Below are 23633 nucleotides of genomic sequence, written 5' to 3' on the forward strand. Positions count from 1 at the left end.
CCCGTGTATCTCCCAGGCAGAAAAGTTAAATGGCTTTAAGAATTTGTGCTTGCATTCCAATCCATACATCCAATCTCCCAGGACCTCCACCCAGCCCATCCTTCCAAAGTATGGCAAATGCTTGCAGGTTCCATTTCTTCCTGTGACACCCAAACACGGCTATGTACAAAGTTAGTTTACAGAGTAGCAATGCCGTTTCTTGGAGTGACCCAAAATAAGCATGAAGAGCATCATTCAACTAGCCAGTGCATCACCCTGGATAGCTGAGAACACTTTGGTGGGGAGATAGATCCCTCCGGAGAATGCCAGAAGGTTTCGATTTTGATGATCAGAGTATCCACAAGGCAAATCTGCAAGTTTTCCAGGGGAAAAACAAGAGAGGCGATGCTTTGAAGTGCAAAAATTAGATGTAGTCTTTCCTGCAAGTCCTCAGGTGAGTTGGTCAGATCTCCGACCTCCAAGAAAATTTCTGAGGGGAGGCTGAGAGTTTTGTAACATCAGGTTCTGCAGTGCCAGGACACGTGGAGAAACACACCCTTCTTGCCTCGTGCCTGGGAACTGTGGTCGTTCTCGGGTCAATTCCTGGATATTCTGACTTCTCTTGTCACTAAAAAGATTTAGATTTTATCACCTCTTTTATATATATATATATATAATTTAAACACAGCCTGTGGTTGTGTTACCTGAAGTTAAGAGATCAGGGAGTGCAAAGGGGGCTGAGTAGCCCCAAATCCATCACCTGAGTCAGACACACCGACAGCCCTGAATGAGGGGGTCACAAAAGCAACTGATTTGAGCTGTCCAGGGGTAAGGACAGAAAGCGTGGGTGCCTTGGAAGCTCCCAGAAACGGTTCTTCTTCCCCTCACATCAGGACCTGTTCTCTAGTCTCCGGTAGCCGAAGAGCAATGAGGCCGCCACCCACGAGGGATGCAGCAGCCAGAAGGATGGGGATCACCTTGGTGATCCCAACAAATGAAGCGAAGATGGTGTTCCCCAGGATGGCGCCAAACTTGCATATTCCGTTGAGGATGCCAAAGGCGGTGGCCCTGCAAAGGAAAAAAGGTCCATAAGGATCCTGGGGTACTTTCTCTTTCTGGTGGTGAGAGAAGGTACAGAGATTGGGTGGGGGGTGGAGGGGGAGGGAGGAGAGATTGTTTTCCTAGGGGCCAGAGTCATAGAACAGTGGGGAGGGCACCTGACTAGCAGAAAGCCAACCCAGGTTCAGTCCCTGGCATCCTATAGGAGTGATTCCTGAGTGCAGAGCCAGAAGTAATTCCTGAGCACCACCGGGTGTGACCCCAAAATAAATAAACTGGAAAAAAAAAGAGAAAACTTTGGAATAGGGGGAAGGTTCCCAGTGGACTTTCACTGACCTATTATTCACACCACTGGACACTCCTGATTTTTAGGGGGGTCACACCCAGCAATGCACAGGGGTTACTCCTGGATCTGCACTCAAGAATTATTTCTGTATGCAGGCCAATGTTTGGAGATAGAGAGTCAGCTGTCCAGGAGGAATTTTACTGAATTTTGGATGGACTCAAGTTAAAGAAAAAATAAGGAAAATTCAATATTCATATCATAATTTAAGCTTGGGATGTGACCTAGTGGTAGAGAGCAAGGTTCATGTATGTGAGGCCCTGAGTTGATATCTGTCCCCCCCCCACCCCGCAACATACACACACACACACACACACACACAAACACACACACACATCAGTACAGTGTATCTTGACATATATTTAAATTGTCTTTTATATCTTCCAGTAAAGCTTTTTGGTTTTTACTTCCCATAACTGTTTTACCTTTCTCATCAAATCAATTCCTGGGTATTCTCATTTCTCTTGTCACTATAAAGATTTAGATATATATCACCTCTATTTTTATAATTAAAAAAATCCATATATTGTTGGTTTTATTCCTAGTCACTTACCAAAGCATTTCATGGCTTCTTACAGTCTCTTGAATGACGTCTTTTGGATTCCCTAGGTACAAAAATCACTTCCCACTCACATAATAATCTGTTCCCTCTCATTTTAGATAATACACAGAAATTCTTTGACTGGAGAGAGAGAGAGCGTCCAGTTGTGCTCTTCCAAGCTGCCTCTCCCCAGTGCCCTGGGCAGGAGAGAGAGGAAAGCGGGGTGGACGCTTGCCTAGCACATGGCTGACCCAGGTTCGATTCCCACCAGCCCAGTGGGCCCATCAAGCACCACCAGGAATGATTCCTGAGTGCAGAGCCAGGATTAATTGCTGAGCACCACCGGGTGTGACCCCAAAACAAATAAACTGGAAAAAAAGAGAAAAGTTTTGAACAGGGGGAAGGTTCCCAGTGGACTTTCACTGACCTGCTATTCACACCACTGGACACCCCTTATTTTGGGGGGGTCACACCCGGTGATGCACAGGAGTTACTCCTGGCTCATGCACTCAGGAATTGCTCCTGGCGGTGCTGGGGGACCATATGGGATGCTGGGAATCGAACCCCAGTTGGCCGCATGCAAGGAAAATGCTGTAGCTGCTGTGCTCTCGCTCCAGCCCCCCCCCCCCCCCGGACACCCCTTTGCTTTCTTTAAAAGTCACGACTGTCCCTTGAAGGGAAGAACAGCTAGGAGGCAGAATGATCTCTGCCTCTGAAGAGGGCATCTTCCCAGGTGACTGGCAGAGGAATGACGCTAGCGTGAGCACCCCAGTCACCTTCTCGGCAAATGTCCCCGACCCCTAGGTTCACACCGGCCTTCACTTCTCTGCCTCTCTTCCTGGCCCATTGTCTCCAACGACCAGGCCGTTCACGGTGCTCTCTGGCTGCATGAATGATTTCTCTGCCTCTCCTGGAGCTGGGCCTCTCCTTCAGCCCCTCCGCTGCTGGCCACTACACAGGGGACACTCTGTCACTGTCCTCCCGTTGTTCATCAATTTGCCGAGCAGGCTCAGTAACATCTCCATTATGACAACTGTTACTGTGTTTGGCATATTGAATACGTCACGGGTAGCTTGCCAGGCTTTGCCATGCAGGCGAGATACTCGAGGTAGCTTGCCGGGCTCTCTGAGAGGGGCAGAGGAATCGAACTCGGGTTGGCCATGTTGGCCGCTTGCAAGGCAAACGCCCTACCTGCTGTGCCATCACTCCAGCCCCGGGGGGGGACACTCAACCACTTAAAAAGAATTTAGTCCACAGGACTTCAAGCAGACCCAAATGACTCTTGGGAGCTTCTGATCTCTGGCCATCCCAGCTCAGATGAGCAGACAGGAGACAGGGGGAACAGACCTCTGGTTGGTGGGGTAAAGCTCCACTGTGATCACATCCAGCGCATTCCAGGCAGCAATGCTAGTGCCACAGAACAGGCATTGCCAGCCAATCATCGCCGACTCACTGTTGCCAAAGAACAGGAAGAAGCAGCACACCGCCGAGATGAGCATGGAGCCCCCTGCAAGGGAGAGCAAGGCGGAGATTCAGGTGCGCCTGTCCATTCGAAGCCCCATTGTGCTCGCAGGACCCAACGGGGAATGAGGAAACTGGACTCGACCAAGGGTGTGCGTTTCAGAGAGATTTATGCATTATCTTACAAGCGATTGGGGTGTGTGTATGGGGGGGGGGAGGTGATTCATGCCCTTACTGCAGTGCTAAGTGAATCAGGGATGCCACAGACATAAAGGGGCTTCCCAGGGTTGGAACAGACATGTCATCCCCAGGCCACACACCAGCACAATCACGGCTTTCCTTGGGCAGATTCCACTGCCCCCCGCCACCTCCCAGCGCATGGACGGGGTGTCCCCCCAACTCACCAATCATCTTGAGCCTCCCAATTCTGTCCATGAGCAGAGCGGAAATGATGTTCCCAGGCAGGACAGAGAGACTGCCCAGGAAGCTGACGAGGTAAATGAGAAAGTCATTGTCCTCCTCCAAGGCCATGTGGCACCCCTCCTTCTGTTTCAGGAACGTGGAGTTGACAAAGCGGCAGTTGATGAATTTATGCTCGTAGAGGTCTGGGGAGAGAAGGAAATACATGTCTGGTCCATGGTAGGCAGACAGTGCAGGGGAGCCCAGGGCAGGGATGGGCTGTGGTCCAGAACTTGACCCGAGGCAGTGTTCTCATTTATGATGGTGAGGACATGAGTCTGGACTGGCCAGTTCCCACTAGGGCTTACAGTATTGTTTCACTCATGTCCTCTGTTCCTGCAAAGACCCTTCATATGTAGCACCATTTAGCTGAGATCAAGAACTTTGGTGCCCAGGGATGGTGCAATAGCACAGCGGGGGGGGGGGGGGGGCACTGGCCTTGCACGCAGCCAACCTGAGTTCAACCCTTGGCATCCCGTTTGGTCTGTGAGTGCCACCAGGAGTAATTCCTGAGTGCAGGCAGGAGTAAGCCCCGAGCATCACTCAGTGTGGCCCAAAAAACGGAAGGAAAAAAAGATAGTGTGTCTAGTTTGAGCCATACTTGAACCCGAAATCTATGTCCCCTTCCCAAAACTCAGCACTGGGCACTCATATTTGTGAACACATTTCTATTCTGAAAGCTTATACCGAGCAGTTTGAGTGTTAGACAAGAACAGGCACGTCAGAGCCAGGCTAGCTGTGCCCCCAAGTCCTACCTGTATTATAAAATACTGATGACTCGATGGTGCAGTTTTTGAAGTAAGTATCAGTAGATGTCACATCTTCAAAGAAGCACTCATTAAAGAAAGTGTTCTCGAAGAGCACGTGTTTCAAGTACATCCTTATGAATCTGTGAAAAAAGACAGCTGCTTGAGTGACTCACCCAGTAAAATGGGACACAGGAGATCAAAAATCAAGCCCCAAAATAGACCAACAAACCCAAAGGTATCGGAATATTATTTCCAATCCAGGTGAAGTCGCCCACTTCTCAGTTGTGTGTAAGACTTCTACATTTCTTTCTTTTGTTTCTTGGGGTCACACCAGTCATGCTCAAGGATTACTCCGAATTCTGTGGTCAGGGATTACTCTTGATTTTGTACTCCTTGTGAGCTCAGGGGGCCATATGGGATGATATGGTTGGCCCAATAAGCTGCTTTCAAGATAACCACTATCCTATCTCTCTGGTCCTGGACATAAACCTTTTATATACTAGTGTAGTCTCTTTGAAGAACAATTTTGCATGCCCTCCCTTTGCCTTAGAAATATTACAGGACTGTAACAATTTATTCCACATATTCTTGGTCATGCACTCAAAGAAATGCATTCACCGGTTTGCCCTAAGGAAGCAGAAGACGTGGTCGGGTCACTGTCCGAATCGTGTCACTGCTGTCACTTTCTTTATCTTAGGGACCTTCATGTCCAGAGCCTGGCCGAGGAGGTTCTCTAAATCTGCAGCTGCCATGTTTCAGGCAAGGGCTGGGAGACGGTGCGGAGGAAAGGCATTTGCTTTGCACTTGGTCGGCCATACGGTTTCCATGTGCACACGTGACCTTCCCCTTGAACTGTAAATCAGCCAAGATGAAGTCACTGCCTCCAGACGCAGGGTCCCTGCAACTAAGCTCTGCCCAGGCAGTGCCCAGCTGTAGGGACACATAATAGCCAGCAGGTGGCAGCACGATGTAAGAAAAGACAAAGGGTCCTCCTTGCAGTCCTCTGGGAAAGGAAGTGTGTGTGTGTGTGTGTGTGTGTGTGTGTGGGTGTGGGTGGGTGCGCGCGCGTGTATGCGTATGTGTGTGTGTGCAGGCGCACACATGTGTGTGCATGTATGTGCATGTGCATGTTTGTACTTGTGTGCATGCGCATGTGTATCTGTGTCTATTGGTGTGTGTATGTCTGTGTGTCGGTGTCTGTGTGAATTTTTGTGCATCTGGTATGTCTGTGTGTATTTGTGTCTGTGTGTATCTATGTCTGTGTCCACATGTGTGTCCATGTGTGTCTGCATGTGTGTGTGTATGTCTGTGTATTTGTGTGTCTATAGATCTATGTGTGTCTGTGTCTATGTGTATGTGTGTGTGTGTGTGTGTGTGTGCAGGTGTTTGTGTATGTCTCTGTCTGCGACTGTATCTTGGTGGGGGGCATGATTCCAAGTGCTGCTCAGGGGTCTGCGGTGGGGGGGTCCCCTCCCTGTTACTCTCAGCCAGGATAAAGGACCTATATAAGGGCCTTAGGCCCAGAGTGATAGCGCAGAGGGGAGGGCTCTTGCCTTGCACACAGCCAACCCAGATTCAATTTCTCACATACCACATGGTGCCCCAAGCCCACCAGAAGTAATTCCTGAGTGCAGATCCAGGAATAACCCCTGAAAATCACCAGGCATGACCCAGAAATAAAACAAAAACAGTCTAATGGAGGTCTGAAGGGAGAGAGCAGTGGGTAGGCATTTGCTTTGTGTGTAATACACCTGGGTTCCACCCCCCAAATCCCATGTGGTCCTGCAAGCATCACGGAAGTGATCCCTGAGCACAGAGCCGAGAGTAAGCCCTGAACAGAGTGTGACCACTCTTCCTTCCCCACCTTACCCCTCCCCCACAAAAAAAAAAATATATAAACAAACCCCAGAGCCCTGTGGGAACTGGGTTTCACAGTGAGACACAGTTGTGTGAATGTGGGCTGGCGGGGAGTCACCTCCATCTCCATCTCCCAAATGATGAAAGAGAAAGTGTGTTTCCTCTTCCCAGAGTTGCTGTGAGTTTCCCAGGGCAGACTGAGCTAAGATCTTTTCTCAGAAACTGGCGCACAGATAGAGGCTTGTGCTGGCTTCCCTGGTCGCTACTGTCGGCACCCGCAGACACTGAGACGGCACACACGGGCTCTTCCTGTGAACTCACTGCTGCAGGAGCACTCTTGGGGGTAGGGAGCACTCTCGCAGGTGGGGAGCTCTTTGGCGGGTTACATCAACCCACTTCTCATGTCCCCAAGTGCCCAAAATTTCTAGTGCTCCAACAAAGCCAAGATCCTCTGTGCCACACAAGGTCTCTGGACCTCCACGGTCCTCTCTCGTTTTGACTGGGGCGTCCCTGGTTAGTGGTGCCAGAACATCTGTGGAGTGTCTGTGTGCAGGTGCAGGCAGGGAGTGTAGACGGGTGTGACTGTGCTTCAGCACTGAAAATGCCAATGTCCAAACATTGGATTCAGTCCCCGCTGCCCTCGCCCCGGCAGCGTCCACTCCCGGGCCTCACATCTGTCTCACATCTCACACCTTTCCTCCCTCTCTCTCTCCCCTGATACTTTAGGGAGTGTGTGCTTGGGCCTGGCTCCTTCCCTGAGAGCAGTGTGGGCAACAGACCCACACTGGCTGACGGCTGTGGGCACAGGGGGCAGAAGACATGGGGTGGGACATCTTGATGGAGATGGTCAGTCTGGGACGGTTAGCGCTGCCCATGGGTGGAGCCTGCAAAGCCTGATGCCAGAGCAGGAAACATGGGCAAGGGGTCAGCTTTGGATGCCACGACCCAGAGAATCCCAGTCAAGGTGCTGCCTGCCCAGCCTGGAGTCTCCAGAAGACAGACTCCTAAAGCCCAGTGAGCTGGGCTGCCCAGCCCGGAGCATGGACCAAGGGTGCAGGCCTGCACAGACATGGACAGGATGCCCCCAGACTCTGCATACCTACCTCACTCCTGGGGCCGAGGGGGGCCACACAGAACCACCCCGGGAGGTAATATTCAGTGAAAGAATGGTCTCAAGTGAGCCTTGGCATGGAGAAGCTTCTAAAAGCGAAGAACTCTGAGCATGGCCGAGAGTGAGGCTCCAGGCATCTGCATGAAAGTCTCATCTCTGGAGATTTGAGGTGTCAGCCCCAGGGCATGATGGGCTTCTGGCAGCTGTGACTGTGGCAGTGCATGGTTGCTATGGCAGCCTGGAACCCGGAGCCCTGCTGTGATTCATTCCTGCCTTGACACCAGCGATTTCCCGGGGACAGTTCCCCAGCACTGTCCCCGGCCTGCCGAGGCCCCGGGCCCTCCCACTTACTTGTCATTCACAAATTTCCCGTGCTGGTGAATCTGGTTTTCCATCGTGAAGTTGATGGTGGCGCCGTGGACATGCTCCCCGAAAAACAACTTCATCTTCGACTTATATTCTTCATCTTGGAAATACCGGATCATGTCAGGGAACCAAACCGTCAGCCCGTAGTAACTGTGGGAGAGAAGAGGCCACGGGCTTCGGTCTCTCTGGAACAGAGTGGCCTGGTTTCCCGGCTGGGTACAGGACAAGTTTACTTCAGACATATTAAAATGGTGCCTTACTGGAAAATTCAACCCGTCACATTAATAGGCTGAAGGGGGGAATGACGATCTCTTCAGCAAAAAAGACATTTGATAAAAATCAACATGATTCCAACATGATTTTTAAAATATATATTAAGAGGAACCGTAAGGACAATACAGTGGGGAGGGCACTTGCCCTGCATGCAGCCGATCTGGGTTTGATCCCCAGCATCTCCTATGGTTCCTCAAGCACCACCAGGAGTGATTCCTGAGTGCAGAGGCAGGAATAACCCGAGCATTAACAACAACAACAAAAACCCAAGAAACCAGGAATGGATGGATACCTCCCAAACATGCAAGAAAATAACCATCTCATTAATACCCAAGAATAGCTGAGATCAGCACCAGGAGGATTACTCCATAACTTAGAGGCCAGCCAGGTATCCTAGAGGAAAGGGCAGTTCAGATAGAGAAGGGAGCACCAAATAAAGGGTGTTTGGAGGATCCTCCCAGGAGGGGAGATGCATGTCGAAAGTAGACTATGGACTGAACATGTTTGCCACTCAATGCCTCTTTTGCAGACCACAACACCCAAAAGGAGAGAGAGAACACAGGAGATTGCCCTGCCACAGAGGCAGGGTGGGATGGGAGGGATGGGGGTGTGGGGGATATTATCCATGGTGGTGGAAAATGGGCATTGGTGGAGGGATGGGTATCTGATCATTGTATAATCGAAACCCAAGCACAAAAAATTGTAAATCTACAACTGTACCTCATGGTGTTTCACTAAAAAAATAAAAAAATAAAAAATAAAAAAAAAATAACCATCTCAGCCCAGACTGCTGGGGCTGATTTCACAGGGAAACTGGACTTGCACAGAATCAGGAGCAAGGCCAGGCACCCGATCTACCTCTATGCCATAATCCTCTTGGGGAAAAGCTCTCAGGGATATAAAACTGCAAAACCAGGAGGCAAAATGACCTCTATTTTCTGATGACGTGAATTGAATCCTGGACAATTCAGGATAATACCCATTAGATATTCTATTTAAAAAAAAAAATAGAAAAAAGAAAAGCCATCCCGGGTCCCATCTCCTCCTTAAAAGAGAAACGCGAATGATAAAACACTTGGCGCTAACCTTTTCCACTACGAGAGCATTAAAATCCTGACGCTTACAAGAACACTATGCTTGTCAAGGTCGGGGAGCCTGAGGTCGCTGGGGAAGGACGAACAGGCTATATGTCAATGGGCAGAGAATTGCTTTGTCTAAAGAATTACTACGGGATTCACCATCTCCCACGCTACAGCTGTTTTTGTAGAACCAGATCCACTGATGGACTTGCCCAGGGACGAAGCAGCTGCAAGTGGCGACTGCACACGGCCTTACACAAGGCCCTGGCACAAGGCGGCAGAGGGAGTGTCATGGCCATTCCATAGTACAGAGAAATGAGGACAAGTTCCACTGACTGCAGGAAGAGTCCAAAGGTACTCTTGGAAAAAGAAAAGCCAGAGCAAGAGCAGGCGGATGATGAGGGAGGGGCTCTGTTCCCAAGAGTGCCCAGCAGAGAAGGCCCCTGGCGGCCGCCTTTCCTGGGGTTCTTGCTTGCAGGGCTGGCAAGCATCTGCACAGGAGGCCAGGCGGCCGTGCATCTTCTGTTCCCTGCAGTCAGGTTTCCAGGGTGACACCACCCAGGGGCGCCCACACACGGGCCTCAAAAGCCTGAGAAGCAAAAGTCCCAGGGGGAGCCCCCGGTTTTACCTCAAGGCCATGGCGAACCAGACGACAGCCAGCATCAGTGTGTTTGTCCGGAAGGGCCCCAGCACACAGTACAGCGCATTGTCCAAGACCTGGAACCCAGAAACGGGCTTTGAGCGGGGCCCTTGGCAAGCGGCAAGCTCCTACAAGGCCTCCTGTTTGGGTCTTATTTGGGACCCAGCGATGCTCAGGAAATTACTCCTGGCAGTGCTCAGGGGACCCTATGGGATGCCAGGGATGGAATCCAGGTCAGCTGCATGCAAGGCCAATGTCCTCCCCGCTGTGCTATTTCTATGATCCCTGTAAGATTTCTGGTCACTCGGTCTAGGAGCCTGCCTGGGGACGGGGACCTCGGAGTCAGAGAGAAGGAAAAATTCTTCTTACTCTCTAGCTGGCCTCCCTTACCCATGAGCAAAGACGCCCAGCATGGAGAATGTCAAAGCACCTGGAAATTCTATGTAGTGACCTCCGCCCCTCGTGAAAGGACCACAGTGAGGACACAGTGACCACTCACCTCAAGGTCACCCAGGCTCAAGTAACCCGCTTCTCCCAAGAAGGGTCGTTGCCCTTCCAGGAGGCTCTCGGACACATTGCATGGACTCAAAGGGTCTTTTCTTCCCTTTGTCCTTCCTTCAGGGGGAGCTGTTATTCAGACTGGACAGCTGACCATGTCCCACAATCCGGCTTGAGCAGAAAGATGTATAGAGACCAGAGCAACAGGACAGTGGGGAGGGAGTTTGCCTTGCACACAGTCGACCCAAGTTTGATCTCTAGCATCTCACAGGGTCCCCCAAGACCTTCCAGGAGTGATCCCTGAGTACAGAGCTGGGAGTCAGCCCTAAACATCACTAGGTATGGTCCAAAAACAAAAACAAAAAAGTAGATAAAGAGAAGAAGCTATTTGGAGAGTCTGAGCTCGGGCCAGGGAGACAGTACATTGGGGAAAGCGTTTGACTTGTGTTCAGTCAACCTGGGTTTGATCCCCGGCATTGCATATGCTTTCCTGGGAATCATCAAGAGTGAGCCCTGAGTGCAGAGCCAGGAGTGGGCCAGGAGCGAGTATTAAGCCCCACCAGGCGTGGGTGGCCCAAACCAACAAAGTTTGAATTCCAGGTGCAGGAAGCAGAGGAGGGCAGACGCATACAGCTGACCCAGTCCAGCCCCCTTCCCACGTGCTGGGTCTCTGGGCTCTGTCCAAGGTCCCCCACACCCACAGCACCTCCCCTCAGGCCCCTGTCATACCTGCTTGAATGTGGTAGTGAACCTGACCAGCCAGCGCTGGTACCAAGTTCCCGTGGCACTCTGGATCTCGATGAATTCATCCATCTGCTTGGGGGTCTTGATGTTGGAAACCTGCAGAGCAAAGACAGGCTAGAGAACCTCCAGTAAACCCAACTTTGTTTGATTTTTTTCATTTGGGGGCCAAAAATTGGGGGACAAAATTGTCAGGGTTTACTCCTGGTTCTGCACTCAGGAATCCCTCCTGGCAGTGCCCGGGGGACCCTTTGGGATGCTGGGAATTGAACCCGGGTGGGTCATGTGCAAGGCCAGTGCCTTCCCCACTGTCCTGTGGCTTCAACCCTGGAAACCAAATTCTTCTTATTCCCTGACAGTTTTAGGAAGGAGTCCAGGATCTTCATTCTGGACAACATGCTCCCTCTCTCTTAGGGGCTGGAGCAACAGAGCAGTGGATAGGACAACCGCCAACCCAGGTTTGATCCCCGGCACCCCATAGGATTCCCCGAGCAGCACCAGGAATGACCCCTGAGCACAGAACCAGGATTCAGCCCTGAGCACTGCCAGGTGTGGGTCCCTCCCGATGAAAAATATCAAACAAAATCCAAAAGTGGATTCTATTACCTAATCCAACAAATCATTGGCCTGTGTGTGTATGTGTGTATATCTGTGTGTCTGTCTTTCTGTACGTTGTGTGGGTGGAGGTAAGCCCAGGCTGAGGTGATATAGAACCTCCTGTGGGGGTCTATTCCTCTGACAAACGTCCGTGAAGCAAGCCCGTGCCAGGTAGAGGCCCCCCAGGGTGCGGCCCTTGTCCACTCACCGTGAAGACCTTCTCCGGGGTGCCCTTGGCCCTCATATTAGTGTCATGGACACGCTTGAGAATCATCCAGGCTTCATCATGTTTGCCCATCTGGGAAACCAAGGATTGAGACATGAAGAGCAGCCAGTGCTGAGGGGATGCACCCCGGGGGGACGTACCCCAGGGGTCTGCTCCTGAGCCACCTCTGGATGCGAGGCAGTCTGGGTTTGGGCCACTCCTGCCCATGTCCACTCTGGCCAGTGGAGGCACCAGCCTGCCGGGAAAATGCTCATCTCTGCTGGCCACTCCCGCCACACCAGCCGCCAACCAGCTGTCGAAAACTTTTCTGCTCCTCACAGGCAGGAATGGCCAACACGCAGCCCCAGTGGAAGGGCTCAGAATATGGCCCGCAGAAGGCAGGCAGGCCCTGAATCCAGCTGGGGTGCCCTTGTGAGAAGGGAGCCTGGGATGACACCCATGGGGCAACCTAGGGAGCCCCTGAGCTACCTGCAGGCCAATAGCCAGATGCCCAGACCGGCCACGGGACACCCAAATCTTCTGAGGAAGCACCGTCCTGCTGGCATCTGAGGACTGGGGGTGTCTCTCTGCTTCTGTTGCCTTTAGCCACTCGGCCTGTGGTCCATGCAACAGGAGCCCTGGGACCCGAGCCCTGAAGGGCCACACACTGGCATTTTGCTCCCAAGGAAAGTCATCGGGTCCCGGGGCAGGGCTCACTCTGCAGGAGGTTGGGAGCACTTGGGCTGCAGGGGCTGGACGCAGAGGCCTCGGAGAGGGGCTGGACAGCGCCTTTGTGCAGGGCCAGGAGGGGCTTGGGCCACAGCTTGGAAACACGCCCGCCCAGCAGCATGGATGAGCGGGGGAGGCGGGTGTGCTGTGGAAAGCAGCAAGTGCTGGAACAGCAGCCTCAGGGGAGCAGTTAGCAGGGAAGCCACATGCCCGGCACACACAGAGGGGGGCCCTCGGACTGGGAAGGCAGCTGCGGGCGCCAACTCACCTCGAGCAGAAACCGCGGGCTCTCAGGCATGAACTTCAGGGTCACCAGGGACACGGTGCAGGGCAGGGCGCAGACGATGACAAACAGCCTCCAGCTGTGGTAGTGGTAGGCGGTGCCCATGCTGAAACCCCAGCCTGTGGGAGCCAGACACTGCCTGAAGCCCGGGCTGAGCCCCGCTTCCGGCCGCACCCCCCAAAAAGGTGTCTGGAAATGCAGGTACCGGAGCAGACTGGGAACCCAGCGCTCCTCTGCCCCGGGAGGCCTGCCTGACCTCTGCAGGGCCTTGGATCAGACACTGAACTGAGACTGCGTTCCAGAGTCCTAGAGGGCATGAAAATATAGGCCCATACGGGGGTGCTGGAGCAATAGTACAGCGGGGAGGGTGTTTGCCTTGCACACAGCAGATCTGGGTTCGATCCCCGGCATCCCAAAGGGTCCTCCGAGCACCGCCAGGAGTGATTCCTGAGTGTAGAGTCAGGAGGAACCCCTGCTCAGGTATGGCCCAAAAATAAACATATGTGTGTGCGCGTGTGTGCATGCGTGTGCATGCGTGTGTGTGTGTGTGTGTGTGTGTGTGTGTGTGTGTGTGTGTGTGTTCATACTGGTTCACTGGCAGCTGTTTTTCCCCTGCTTTGATTGGAGGCTGAGCTGCATGGGGCCTACCCCAATCCCTCCTGCACAAGGAGGGACAAAGACGTGAAGCTCTCCCACTCCCCCACCCCTGTGAGGAGAGTAGGCAGCCCTGGAGTGGCCCCGGAGCCCAGCCTGTATTGTGACAGGGAGGATTCAGTTGCGACAGTGGCCGAGGCCGCTGTGCCACCGTGGGACTGAGCACTCACCATAGTGCGGGATAATGGTCCAGGCCATGACTGACGCATAGATGCCCCCGGTCATCCAGAAGATGCCCAACCAACTGAGGTGCTCCCCTCGCTTCTCTCGGGACAGGAACTCAGAAAAATAGGCAAACACAATGGGCAGAGCACCGCCAATACTGCAGAGGGAAAGTGTCAGAAAGAATCAAGTCAGGGCTGGGGAGAGAGCCCAGCAGGGAGGGCATTTGCCTTGCACAAAAAAGCCAGCCAGGTTTGATCTTGCGCACCCCACAGGGTCCCCCGAGCCCCATCAGGAGTGATCCTGAATGCAGAGTCAGGAGTCAGCCTGAGCACCGCCAGGTGTGGCCAAGAAAAAAATTAAAAAATAAAAAAATAAGAAGGAATCAAGTCAGACCCGAGAAATGGTCATAGCAGAAACCAAGGGGTGGGGAGGGAGCCCTTTAATCCATCCCGAAGTGAAAAAAATCCAGCAGATCTGAAAATCTGGCAAGAAAGAAAAGAAAGAAGGGCAAGGTGGGGCAAGGGCAGGTTCCCTCTGGGCGAGTTTGGCCTGGGGGTCTGAAAACAGGACTCCTGGCTAATGCACTGTCCTGTTAATCAAATGCAAAGTCAGCCCTAGGCCTTCTGGAGGACCATCTGGGCAGGACTGCGAACCTACCCTATGCCTGAGATGAGGCGGCAGAAGACGAAGGCGCCGTAGCCCTGCACGAAGGAGGAGAGGGAGGCAAACGAGGCATTGATGGCCAATGACGTGCTGAGGACGCGCTTTCTGCCCAGCTTGTCAGCCAGGCCACCCAGGACGAAGGCCCCCGCCATCATCCCCAGATACACGATCAGCCCTGTGAGGGGAGAGGAGAGAGAACGAGAAGCCTTCAGAGCATATGGAAAACCCAATGCCCTGGGGCCCGAGCGACAGCACAGCAGGGAGGGCGCTGCCTGGCACGCAGCTGGCCCAGGTTCGATCCCCCACATCCCTTGAGTACCACCAGGAGTGATTTCTGAGTGCAGAAGGAACTCCTGAGCATCTCCTGGTGTGGACCAAAAAGCACGAAAGAAAGAAAGGAAGAAAGAAGGAAGGAAGGAAGGAAGGAAGGAAGGAAGGAAGAAAGAAAGAAAGAAAGAAAGAAAGAAAGAAAGAAAGAAAGAAAGAAAATCCAATGCCCATTTTCAGGCCTCTGCGAAATGCCATAATGGCTGTCTGGGGTGCAATGCAGCAGAGAGTGGTTTCAGGATTCGCAGTGCTGGGCAGATTTCCCTTCTTTAGAAGGTAACTCCGATCCCCCAGCTGCCTCCCCAGGCTCCTCAGAGGCATGCTAAAACCTATCAACCATTTTTACGTGACTTTCTTGAAGATTTTTAGGTTAATGATCCACTGAGAAAGGAAACGCTGTCATTTTATTGGAAGCAATAACAAAGAAGTGCTTGAACTGCAGATATCCTTACCTGCCAGGTTATGTTTAAAGACGAAATTTCTCAGGGGAAAAAACTCAAGGCAGAGTGGGTGTGGGGACATTGGAAAGGAAGGAAAACGAGCAAATCAGGGGTCAGAGTGATAGTACAGCAGGTAGGGTGTTTGCCTTGCATGTGGCCAACGTGGGTTGGATTCTTGACATCCCAGAGGGCCCCTCAAGCCTGCCAGGAGTAATTCCTGGGTACAGAACTAGGAGTGAGCTCTGAGCACCACCATGTATAACTCCGCCCCCCCCCAAAAAAAAACAAAAACAAAAAGAGCAAATTAAAAACACAACTGGAGCTGGAGTGATGATACAGCAGGGAGGGCATTTGCTTTGCACGCAGCTGATCCAAGTTCTATCCCCAGCATCCCATATGGTCCCCTGAGCACCAGCAGGAGTGATTCCTAAGCACAGAGTCAGGAGTAAGGCCTTAGCATCACTAGGTATGGCTCCAAACCAAACAAACAAAAACCAATCACAATTGCCAGGAAGGCTGGCTGTTTTTCTGAACATCCATGAAGGTCCTTTCCAAGCTATTGCCAGTGTTTAGATTCTTGGTGACAAAGCAGCCATGAGCTCCTCCTAAAACACACAGAATTCAAGTAGCATGACAAAAAGATCAGTCCTGTAATAAACACACCAAGTACAACGCTGCCAGCTCACACATGGGACTCGCCAGAAGCCAGCTTCCTCACAAGAGGTGGCAAATCTCCAGAAACCCACGGATAATTCTTCCCTATTAAGCCTGAGTGCTTGGTAATTATCAGTGCTGGGCTAATAAGCACACACACACTTTATGTACCAAACCTAGGAAGGAAATGTTCCAGGATGTCTCGCCTGCAGAGCAAAGACTGAATCGAGTTCTTGGTATGAGTCTCGGTATGTCCAGTCCAGGCTCACATGTCAGGGAGCACTGAGCCGTGTGGGACAAAGGCTTTCTAAAAGCCAAGGTGCTGGCTTTGTGTGGATGCATGTCAGGAAGGGCCTGACATGTCAGTGAAGGCCTTGGAGGAGGGATGTAACGTCCACTCAGCTGCACAGTAGCCAGCTAGCCTTTCTCCTCTGTTCACCTGGCTCTTTGAGATGAAAAGAAATGATGGTTCCGGGGCTACCACCAGCATTCCCTTGTGAGAATGTTCTTTGCTCACCCACCTTGGAACCCAAAACTTCTCTGTTGCTCTGAGCCATGGAATAAGGGTCCTCCCTTTTCTTCCCACAGATGGAACTCTGCCGTAGATCCTAGCTGAGTATCCCGGCCACTAGGAGATTCTGTGGTTAGCTAAGCACTCTTATCACTGCGAGGACATAGGGAAGATCTGACGCAGGGAGTGTGCATGGAGCTTATGCTCCAGTTGAGGGAAAGAGAATGATATATAAGTAACGGAGGCAGGCTCTACTAATTAGGGGCCCACTGATTGTGCATCAGGGGGTATGTGGCACCCCGAGCTCCACCAGAGGGAACCCTGAGCACAGAGTGAGAGGGAAGCCCTGAGCACCACCAGGTGTATGATCTCCAAAAAAGAAAAAAAAAAAACTAAAAAGCTATCTACAAAGTGCGTCATTGAAAGACTTACAGAGAAAAATATCACAAAACAGAAGGGAATGGGGTGAGGCAGGCGGAAGGTTTAAATAAGATGGTTCAGAGTGATTTCACTGGGAACCAAGTTGCTGAAGGGAATGAGCCCTGGAATGTCTAGAGGAAACTGTGAGCCCCACCTGGTGCGTTTCCCTGTGAAAAACTCAGAAAATGTAGAGAACAACTTCCTACTGCATTCAACCCCTAGGAACATTCTAGAAGATGAATAAAAATTTGCAAGCCAGAGAGATAGTAAAGGAGTCAAAGGATCTGCCTTGCATGCAGTTGGCCCTGGTTGGGTCCCCAGTACCACATTTACCACATATGATCCCCAAGCACTGCCAGGAGTGAGCCCTGAGCACAGTGCCAGCAGTCAGCTCTAAGCACTGCCAAGTATGCCCCTGCAAAAAAATTATTATTTTTATTTATTTTTTTTATTTTGCAAACCCACATGCCTAGGCAGGTCAGTGTCCTCCTGCTAGATGCAGGCATATCCGCCTGGTCCAGCCCGACCAGGCAAAGATCTTGCACATCAGTTCTCAGAGACTCAACCCCATCAGTTCTGAGCCCTGGACTTGCCTCTACAAGGGCAGCATCTTATGAGAAGGTCACAGAAGCCGCAGGGCGCATTTCCACCGAGAAAGTCACGGAGCTGCAGCTGAAGGGCAGACAAGCTGGTCCACTCCCAGAACCGCAGACCATGGCAGACTGCCCAGAGGTGGAGAGGCAGCCTGGGGTGCCCATCGGCGCCCGCCCTGCAAGAGGCTCAGCAGGACAGAGACTGTCCGGGAACTGGCGGGGGGGCTTGGGTCAAAAGGCAGCTAGTGTGTGTGTGTGTACGCGCGCACACACACACATATGTTATGTCTGGAACCCAGGGGGAAGGGGAACAGGGAATCAGGGTTATCCAAATAAACAACTCAAAATCTCCTGACCCCGGCCCAGAGGAAAACAATGTGATAAAGTTCTTTTTTTTATTTTTTTAAATTTTTTTTTGCTTCAAGGCAATCCTCAGTTCTCTAATTTTACTGTGCATACAAAACTCAGGGTGGGGAGTGGAAGTTTGTTATAACTGGAATCCAAGGCTCGGGAGAGAGCCCAAGTGGCCAGCACATGTCTGGTCTGTGCGAAGGCCCTGAGTACAAGCCACCCTCTAGCACCTGCTGAGGGTGGGCCGTATGAGAAGTAAACTAGAGTCTGATTCTGTGTCCTTCGCTCCTACTGTTGCCAGATAGCCAGAGCCCCTCTCCAGAGTAGTTCCAACAGGGCTCTCGTCGAAACCTTGAATTTAGGACCCCTCCTTCCCCCACCTGTCTGCACTCTCCAGCAGGCTGGGGAAACCCTGTGTCACTGTCTGAATGAATGAATGTGCACCTCTACTATCTGAATGAATGAATGCACCTCTTCTGGAATCACTGCATGATTCCCTCTGCCCTGCATGCCCAGGTACTGAGCCATGAGAGAGGAATCAGAGGCCGGATTTGGGTCCAAACCCTTGTCTTTGTAGGAGCAGAGGCCGGAGTAGCCAAAGCAAGTGCCCTCCCTGCTGTCCTGTCACTCGGACCCCATCAAAATGCTCTTGAAGAGACCCAAAATATACCACCTTAGCTTAGGGTTGTGGAGAAGACAGCTGAGATACAGCAAGTGCACAGTGGGGGAGGGGGGGAGGTATAGGGAGGAAGCGCTCTGCTCTCCCCCACTTTCAGCCCCAAAGCAAGTTTGGGTCCGAGTTGTAACACCTGAACCCACAGGATGCCACAGTGTCAGCCACATCCCCCACCTGTGCCAGAGACCCCGTCTTCCTTTCAGAACCTCCCCGGAAACCTCAGTCCTCCGTGCTCCTCTTGTCTCATCACCTCCACCCGCCGCGCTCTCTCTGCAGCTGCTCTTATGCCACCCCCACTGGTGTACAAACCGTCCTTCACTTCTTGGCCTTGAGCCAGTTCAAGTCACAGACAGAAGTCACTGAGCCCAGGAGAGAAGTCACACAGTCGCACAGTCGCCTTGCCCTGGGCTGCCTGGAGACTTTGGTGCAGAAGAGGGGGAGAAAAATGACCCCTAGGAAAAGTACAGCAAGAGACTAACACTCACCAACAACAACAACTGCACCATTGAACTCACCATAACCTGTGGTCAGCGGGAGAAATGGACTCCATAGATTTGACTCATCCAGGTGCAGGGGAGTTACTCAACACAACTTCAGCAAGAAAGCAAATATAGGACTAGCGGGAAAGTGAAGAGGGCTATTAACCTTCGATTAACTACCACAACTCAGTGACCCAGTGGGGAAAAGGTCCCCTCACATGAGGTTAGGCTTTTATTTGCCTTTTTTTCTGGTCACAGTTAGAGGCATAGTGCTCAGGGGCTGGGGCCACACCCAGGGTCTCTCATGTGTGCACCCCAGGCAGACACGGCACTTGGCAAGGAAACCCAAAAGCTGCAATTGCGACTTGCAGAAATGGGGGTGAGGAGAGGAGCTTTGAGCTTTTCACGTCAAACTGCTTCTGGGGGGTGGGCAAGGTCCACAAGGAGGCCGGTAGGCACCGGGCAGGTCTTGAAAGAAGCCTCTGGCCCAGGGGCTGAGCCTGGCCTCCTGCACCCTGGCTCCTTCTGAGCTCCAGGGCTCTGGGGTCAGCATGTAGCGTTGTCAGTCAATGACTTTGACGTTTGGATGCTCGAAATTTCTGGTTGCTTTCTGTGAATCGATTCCAAGGAATGGAATGTCAAGGTGTTAATGGAGGGGTTAATGGAGCTGGGGTTCAGGACAGAAGGCACCAACGGCTGCCTTAGCTGCAAATGGGAAGCCAGAGAGCAATGCCCACTGAGGTCTTCATCACTTACCAACAAAGAAGCCACTTCTTTTGCCAGAGGGCATAGAAATTCAATGTCTGAATCACCCAGGCAGGACCCCAAGCCCATTTTCCTACTCCCACTCCTACATTTGACTGTTTGTATTCACTTTGCTGTGATAAATTTCCCCATCTCCTATCCAAACTCTTTCCACTCCATTCCTCTACTCTGCAACTACATATGTGCCCTCTTGAAAGGTGATATTCTCTTGACCAAGCAACAGAGCCAGGAGTGAGCCCTGAGGGCTTGCAGAGCCGCAGGGCATGCTGGGTCACAAGTTACACCTTGATCCATGAGACAGATGAAGAAGTTGACAGGAAAAGTTCCACTTTGCTTTCGAGGCTGGCTGTTGGGAAGGAAATACAAACGCTGTGATTGTGACTTACAGAAATGGGGGTCATGGAGGTGAGCAGAGAACGCTCTGGACTTGAAGATCACATGGCATGCCAGTGCGCTGTGGCTTTGTTGATGTGACATCTGGAATGAACAAACACTACCCGAGGGTCAAGGGACTTGGCAAAGAAAACCTGTGGCTTTAGCAATCTGCCTAGAGGAAACCAAACCACCAGTCACCGTAGTGGACGTTGCTTATTCCTGGTGTGTTCCGGTAAATGCAACACGGGACTGATTGATACCATCCTTCTTCCTAAGTCGAAGGAGGAAGATGAGTTGGGAGTGGAGAGTTTTGTGCCCGCAGGAACTGGGCCCTGGGCTCAGAGCATGTGATAGGCCAAACTCATCTGCCCTTTGGGGCCGAATTTCTTGAAGGAAGATGAGAAAGGCATGAAGGGACTTCTCTGTTCCTTAATGATCCCACTGATAATACCTATCACCTGTGACCACACCCCCTTCCCGAGGAGGTCACGCCAAGGAGATTCCTCTGGGCTTGCTCCCTCACGCTGGTGTTGGCCTCTGTGTCAGCATATCTGCACAACAGCTGAAAAGCGCTGGCGCTGTGCATGTGAGCCCGCCAAGCCCTGCAGGGAAGGGAGCAGACACATCACCAACATCACTCTGGCTGCTCACTCCCTCCTCCAGGCCCAGGCGCTGTCTCTCAGGCTTCCGCTCAGGAACCCATGCCAATTCTTTGTCAAGTGAAAGCAAAGGAACTCTCTCAGGCTCCATCGTGATGCCAGTCAAGGTGAAGCCCCAGGATCTGTGAGTTCAAGCAAGTGGGCAGAAGCTCTGCCCAGACCAGGGGAGGCTCTGTCCTGGGTACAAAAAGGCTGAAAGGCACAAAACCTCAGAACGCTGGAGACGAGGAAAGCCTCCCTCCCGCTCAGCTGCTTTCCAGCCCGCAAGCTTACCTGTAGTGGTTTCACCTGGGACTCGGGATGGTTTATCTGCAGGGCTGGGTAGTAGGAGTGGGGTCACTGTTTGGTGGTGGCTGGAAGGAGCAGTACTGTTGGACCAAACCTGGCAGTGCTCAGGGATCACTCCTGGCTCTGTGCTCAGGGCTCACTCCTGGCCCTGTGCTCAGGGTTCACTCTCGGCTCTGTGTTCAGGGCTTAGTCCTGGTTCTGTGCTCAGGGATGGCTCCCGGCTCTGTGCTCAGGGCTCACTCCCAGCTCTGAATTCGGGGCTCACTCCCATGTCTGTGCTCGGGGCTCACTCTTGGCTCTGTGCTCAGGGCTCACTCCTGGCTCTTTGCTCAGGGCTCACTCCTGGCGGTGCTTGGGGGACCATATATGATGTCAAGGATGGAAGTGGGAGCATCTGAATGCAAAGCGAAGGCCTTAACCACTGTACTATCCCTCCTTCCCAGTTTCTAGATGCAACTCTCTTTACTTGCTGCATGCTTATTACAGACTGCTGAATTTACCCATCAGCTTTCTATCAGCAAATATCTGACTATGAATTCTCTCTCCTGCTACAACAAACAACCAGCTGTGTGAAAACATGCGGCCCTTGAAGTGGGCTGTCTTCTTTGCAAACATTTTCTTCCTTATAAAATTAAACAAGAGGGGCTGGAGCAATAATACAGCGGGTAGGGCGTTTGCCTTGCACGCGGCCAACCCGGGTTTGATTCCCAGCATCCCACATGGTCCCCCGAGCACCGCCAGAAGTAATTCCTGAGTGTATGAGCCAGAAGTAACCCCTGTGCCTTGCTGGGTGTGACCCAAAAAGAACAAAAAATTAAACAAGAAAAAAACTCAGGCTTAGAGCAGAAGTTGCTGATAATTCTCAAATTTTCAAGACTTTGGACCTCAAAATTCAAAAATATCACTCTCAGTTTTTTTTTCAAACAAGTTAAATGGTTTCTGCTACCTCTAGGAATAACATGGTTCTTCCTGATCTCTCTCCCATGACCCACTTTTCCTCAGCAGACATCGTGGCTAGATCCACTATTTTTCCACATCCTTATATCCAATATGGCAGCCAGTCCTTGGGCTTTTGCCTGTACTGACTTAAACAACCATGGGGTTCTTTCGTGGTCAGGCATCTCCTCAGGGTGGCAGCTCCCCTTTAGAGACAGCTGGGACTTGAGTCTAGTGAGGCCCAGAGACAGTGGTAACCCAGGAGAAACAGCATCTTATGAGATGATTGCCTCGGTGGGAGGCCATTACAATTTCCTCAGTCAGGGCAGGGTCATCTCTGAGATGAAGGAGGGACAGGGTGCGTCTCCTGGCAAAGAGGACCTCTCAGGACTAAGGGGTCACATAATCTCTCAGCTTTCCAGGCCCCATTCCTTCCAAGGCTCTGCTCTAACAGCAGACTCCTGTGAGGCAGGAATTCAGTGGGTCTTCCCTTCTGCCACCACAAACCTTCAGCAGGCTCAGGAGACGAAAGTCCCCTTGGGGGAGGGGGGGTACAGAACCATATTTTAGGTCATCCCCACCTTGCCTGGACTGAGAATTCTGATTCCTGAGTTCAACCCACTCTGTCAGTGACAAGCAGGGCAACCAACCAACCTCATTCTCCTTAGCTTGGATGTCCAGGTCCCTTCTATGTGGTCATTAGAGTAGCCAATGGCGCTCTTTGGGGACTCTCCATTGCCACATCCCACCAGGGCTGCCAATCTTCTATGTACTACTGGAAATAGTTGGCAGGATCTTTAAATCCAGTCAGATCAGAGACCCAACCCCTAAATTCCAGAACCAACGTAGGAACCTTAAGCTTCTGTTGCTCTAAACCATATTCAGAACCAGAACTGCTGGGACTGGATTAGTCTAACTTTGAGAATAATCTCGGAATTAGTCTAGTCCTGAGATAGAACACATTTAATGGTATTAAAAGGCTCTGTAAAAGACTGAAGGTGTTTATGCTACATAAGTCTGACTCTCCTTCATATGTGAAAGTTGCAAAGGGAAAAATCATGGCCCATTTCCCACTTGGACTTACCGAGCATTCCTTTCTTGGCACTCGACAGACACATGTCCTTCTCGGCACTGGGCAGGGCAAAGCTCACCACAAACACCTCCACTCCGTCTGCCATTAAGGCCAGACCCAGGACGAAAAAGAGAATCCACTGGAAGCGCCCATGGCCACACTCCTCCATGATGGTTTCATACTGGTGAGCCAACTGCTCCTCATCCTCCATCCTCTCTGCCATCATGTCCGCTCGCCCGTGAAAACCATCAGCCCTGGAGGGTGCCATCTTGGCCTGCTTGGCCGTGACGTCGTCAGGGTGAGGGATGCCCTGGTACTCGCCCTCGTAGACCTCATCCTCCTCATCGTGGCCTTCCGTAACGTCGCTCTGCGCATCCTCGTCTGGGTTGGACTCTCCACCACGATAGTAGCCATCACTGGGGGCATGGCCCCCGTAGTTCGCCTCATACCCATAGTCATCCACCCCTTGGTTCCGGGACTGTCTGGATGCTTCCCACGCTATATCCCTCGCCCCCCGGTAGAGGTTCGGATTGTTTCGATAACCGTCCTCCATGCTGTGTGCAGAGATTCAGACACTGAATAAGTCTATGGGAGTTCTTGGGAGTATAGGCGATGCCACTCTTTGCTCCTCTGTC

At 51.9% G+C, this 23633-nt stretch overlaps 1 protein-coding gene across 1 annotated transcript; it reads right to left on the bottom strand.

Moving 5' to 3' along the window:
- Positions 1 to 651: 651 nt before the first annotated feature.
- On the bottom strand, positions 652 to 23633 carry SV2B (synaptic vesicle glycoprotein 2B). Its single transcript, XM_056114398.1, has 12 exons — positions 23011 to 23633; positions 14447 to 14627; positions 13795 to 13946; positions 12956 to 13089; positions 11962 to 12051; positions 11145 to 11255; positions 9906 to 9994; positions 7911 to 8075; positions 4598 to 4731; positions 3788 to 3988; positions 3270 to 3429; positions 652 to 1047 (listed from the first exon to the last, which is right to left on the bottom strand). The coding sequence occupies exons 1-12, from the start codon at positions 23549 to 23551 to the stop codon at positions 864 to 866; spliced, it is 2142 nt and encodes a 713-aa protein (XP_055970373.1). The 5' UTR covers positions 23552 to 23633; the 3' UTR covers positions 652 to 863.

Source organism: Sorex fumeus, unplaced genomic scaffold (assembly GCF_029834395.1).
Source record: "Sorex fumeus unplaced genomic scaffold, SorFum_2.1 ptg000024l, whole genome shotgun sequence".
NCBI classification, from domain to species: Eukaryota; Metazoa; Chordata; class Mammalia; order Eulipotyphla; family Soricidae; genus Sorex; species Sorex fumeus.

Coding starts and splice junctions, on each gene's coding strand:
- SV2B (XM_056114398.1), bottom strand. CDS start 23,551: ATGGAGGACGGTTATCGAAACAATCCGAACCTCTACCGGGGGGCGAGG. Junction 14,628..23,010: donor TGCCAAGAAAGGAATGCTCG/GTAAGTCCAAGT, acceptor CTCCCCTCACAG/GGCTGATCGTGTATCTGGGG. Junction 13,947..14,446: donor CGCCTCATCTCAGGCATAGG/GTAGGTTCGCAG, acceptor TTCCCTCTGCAG/TATTGGCGGTGCTCTGCCCA.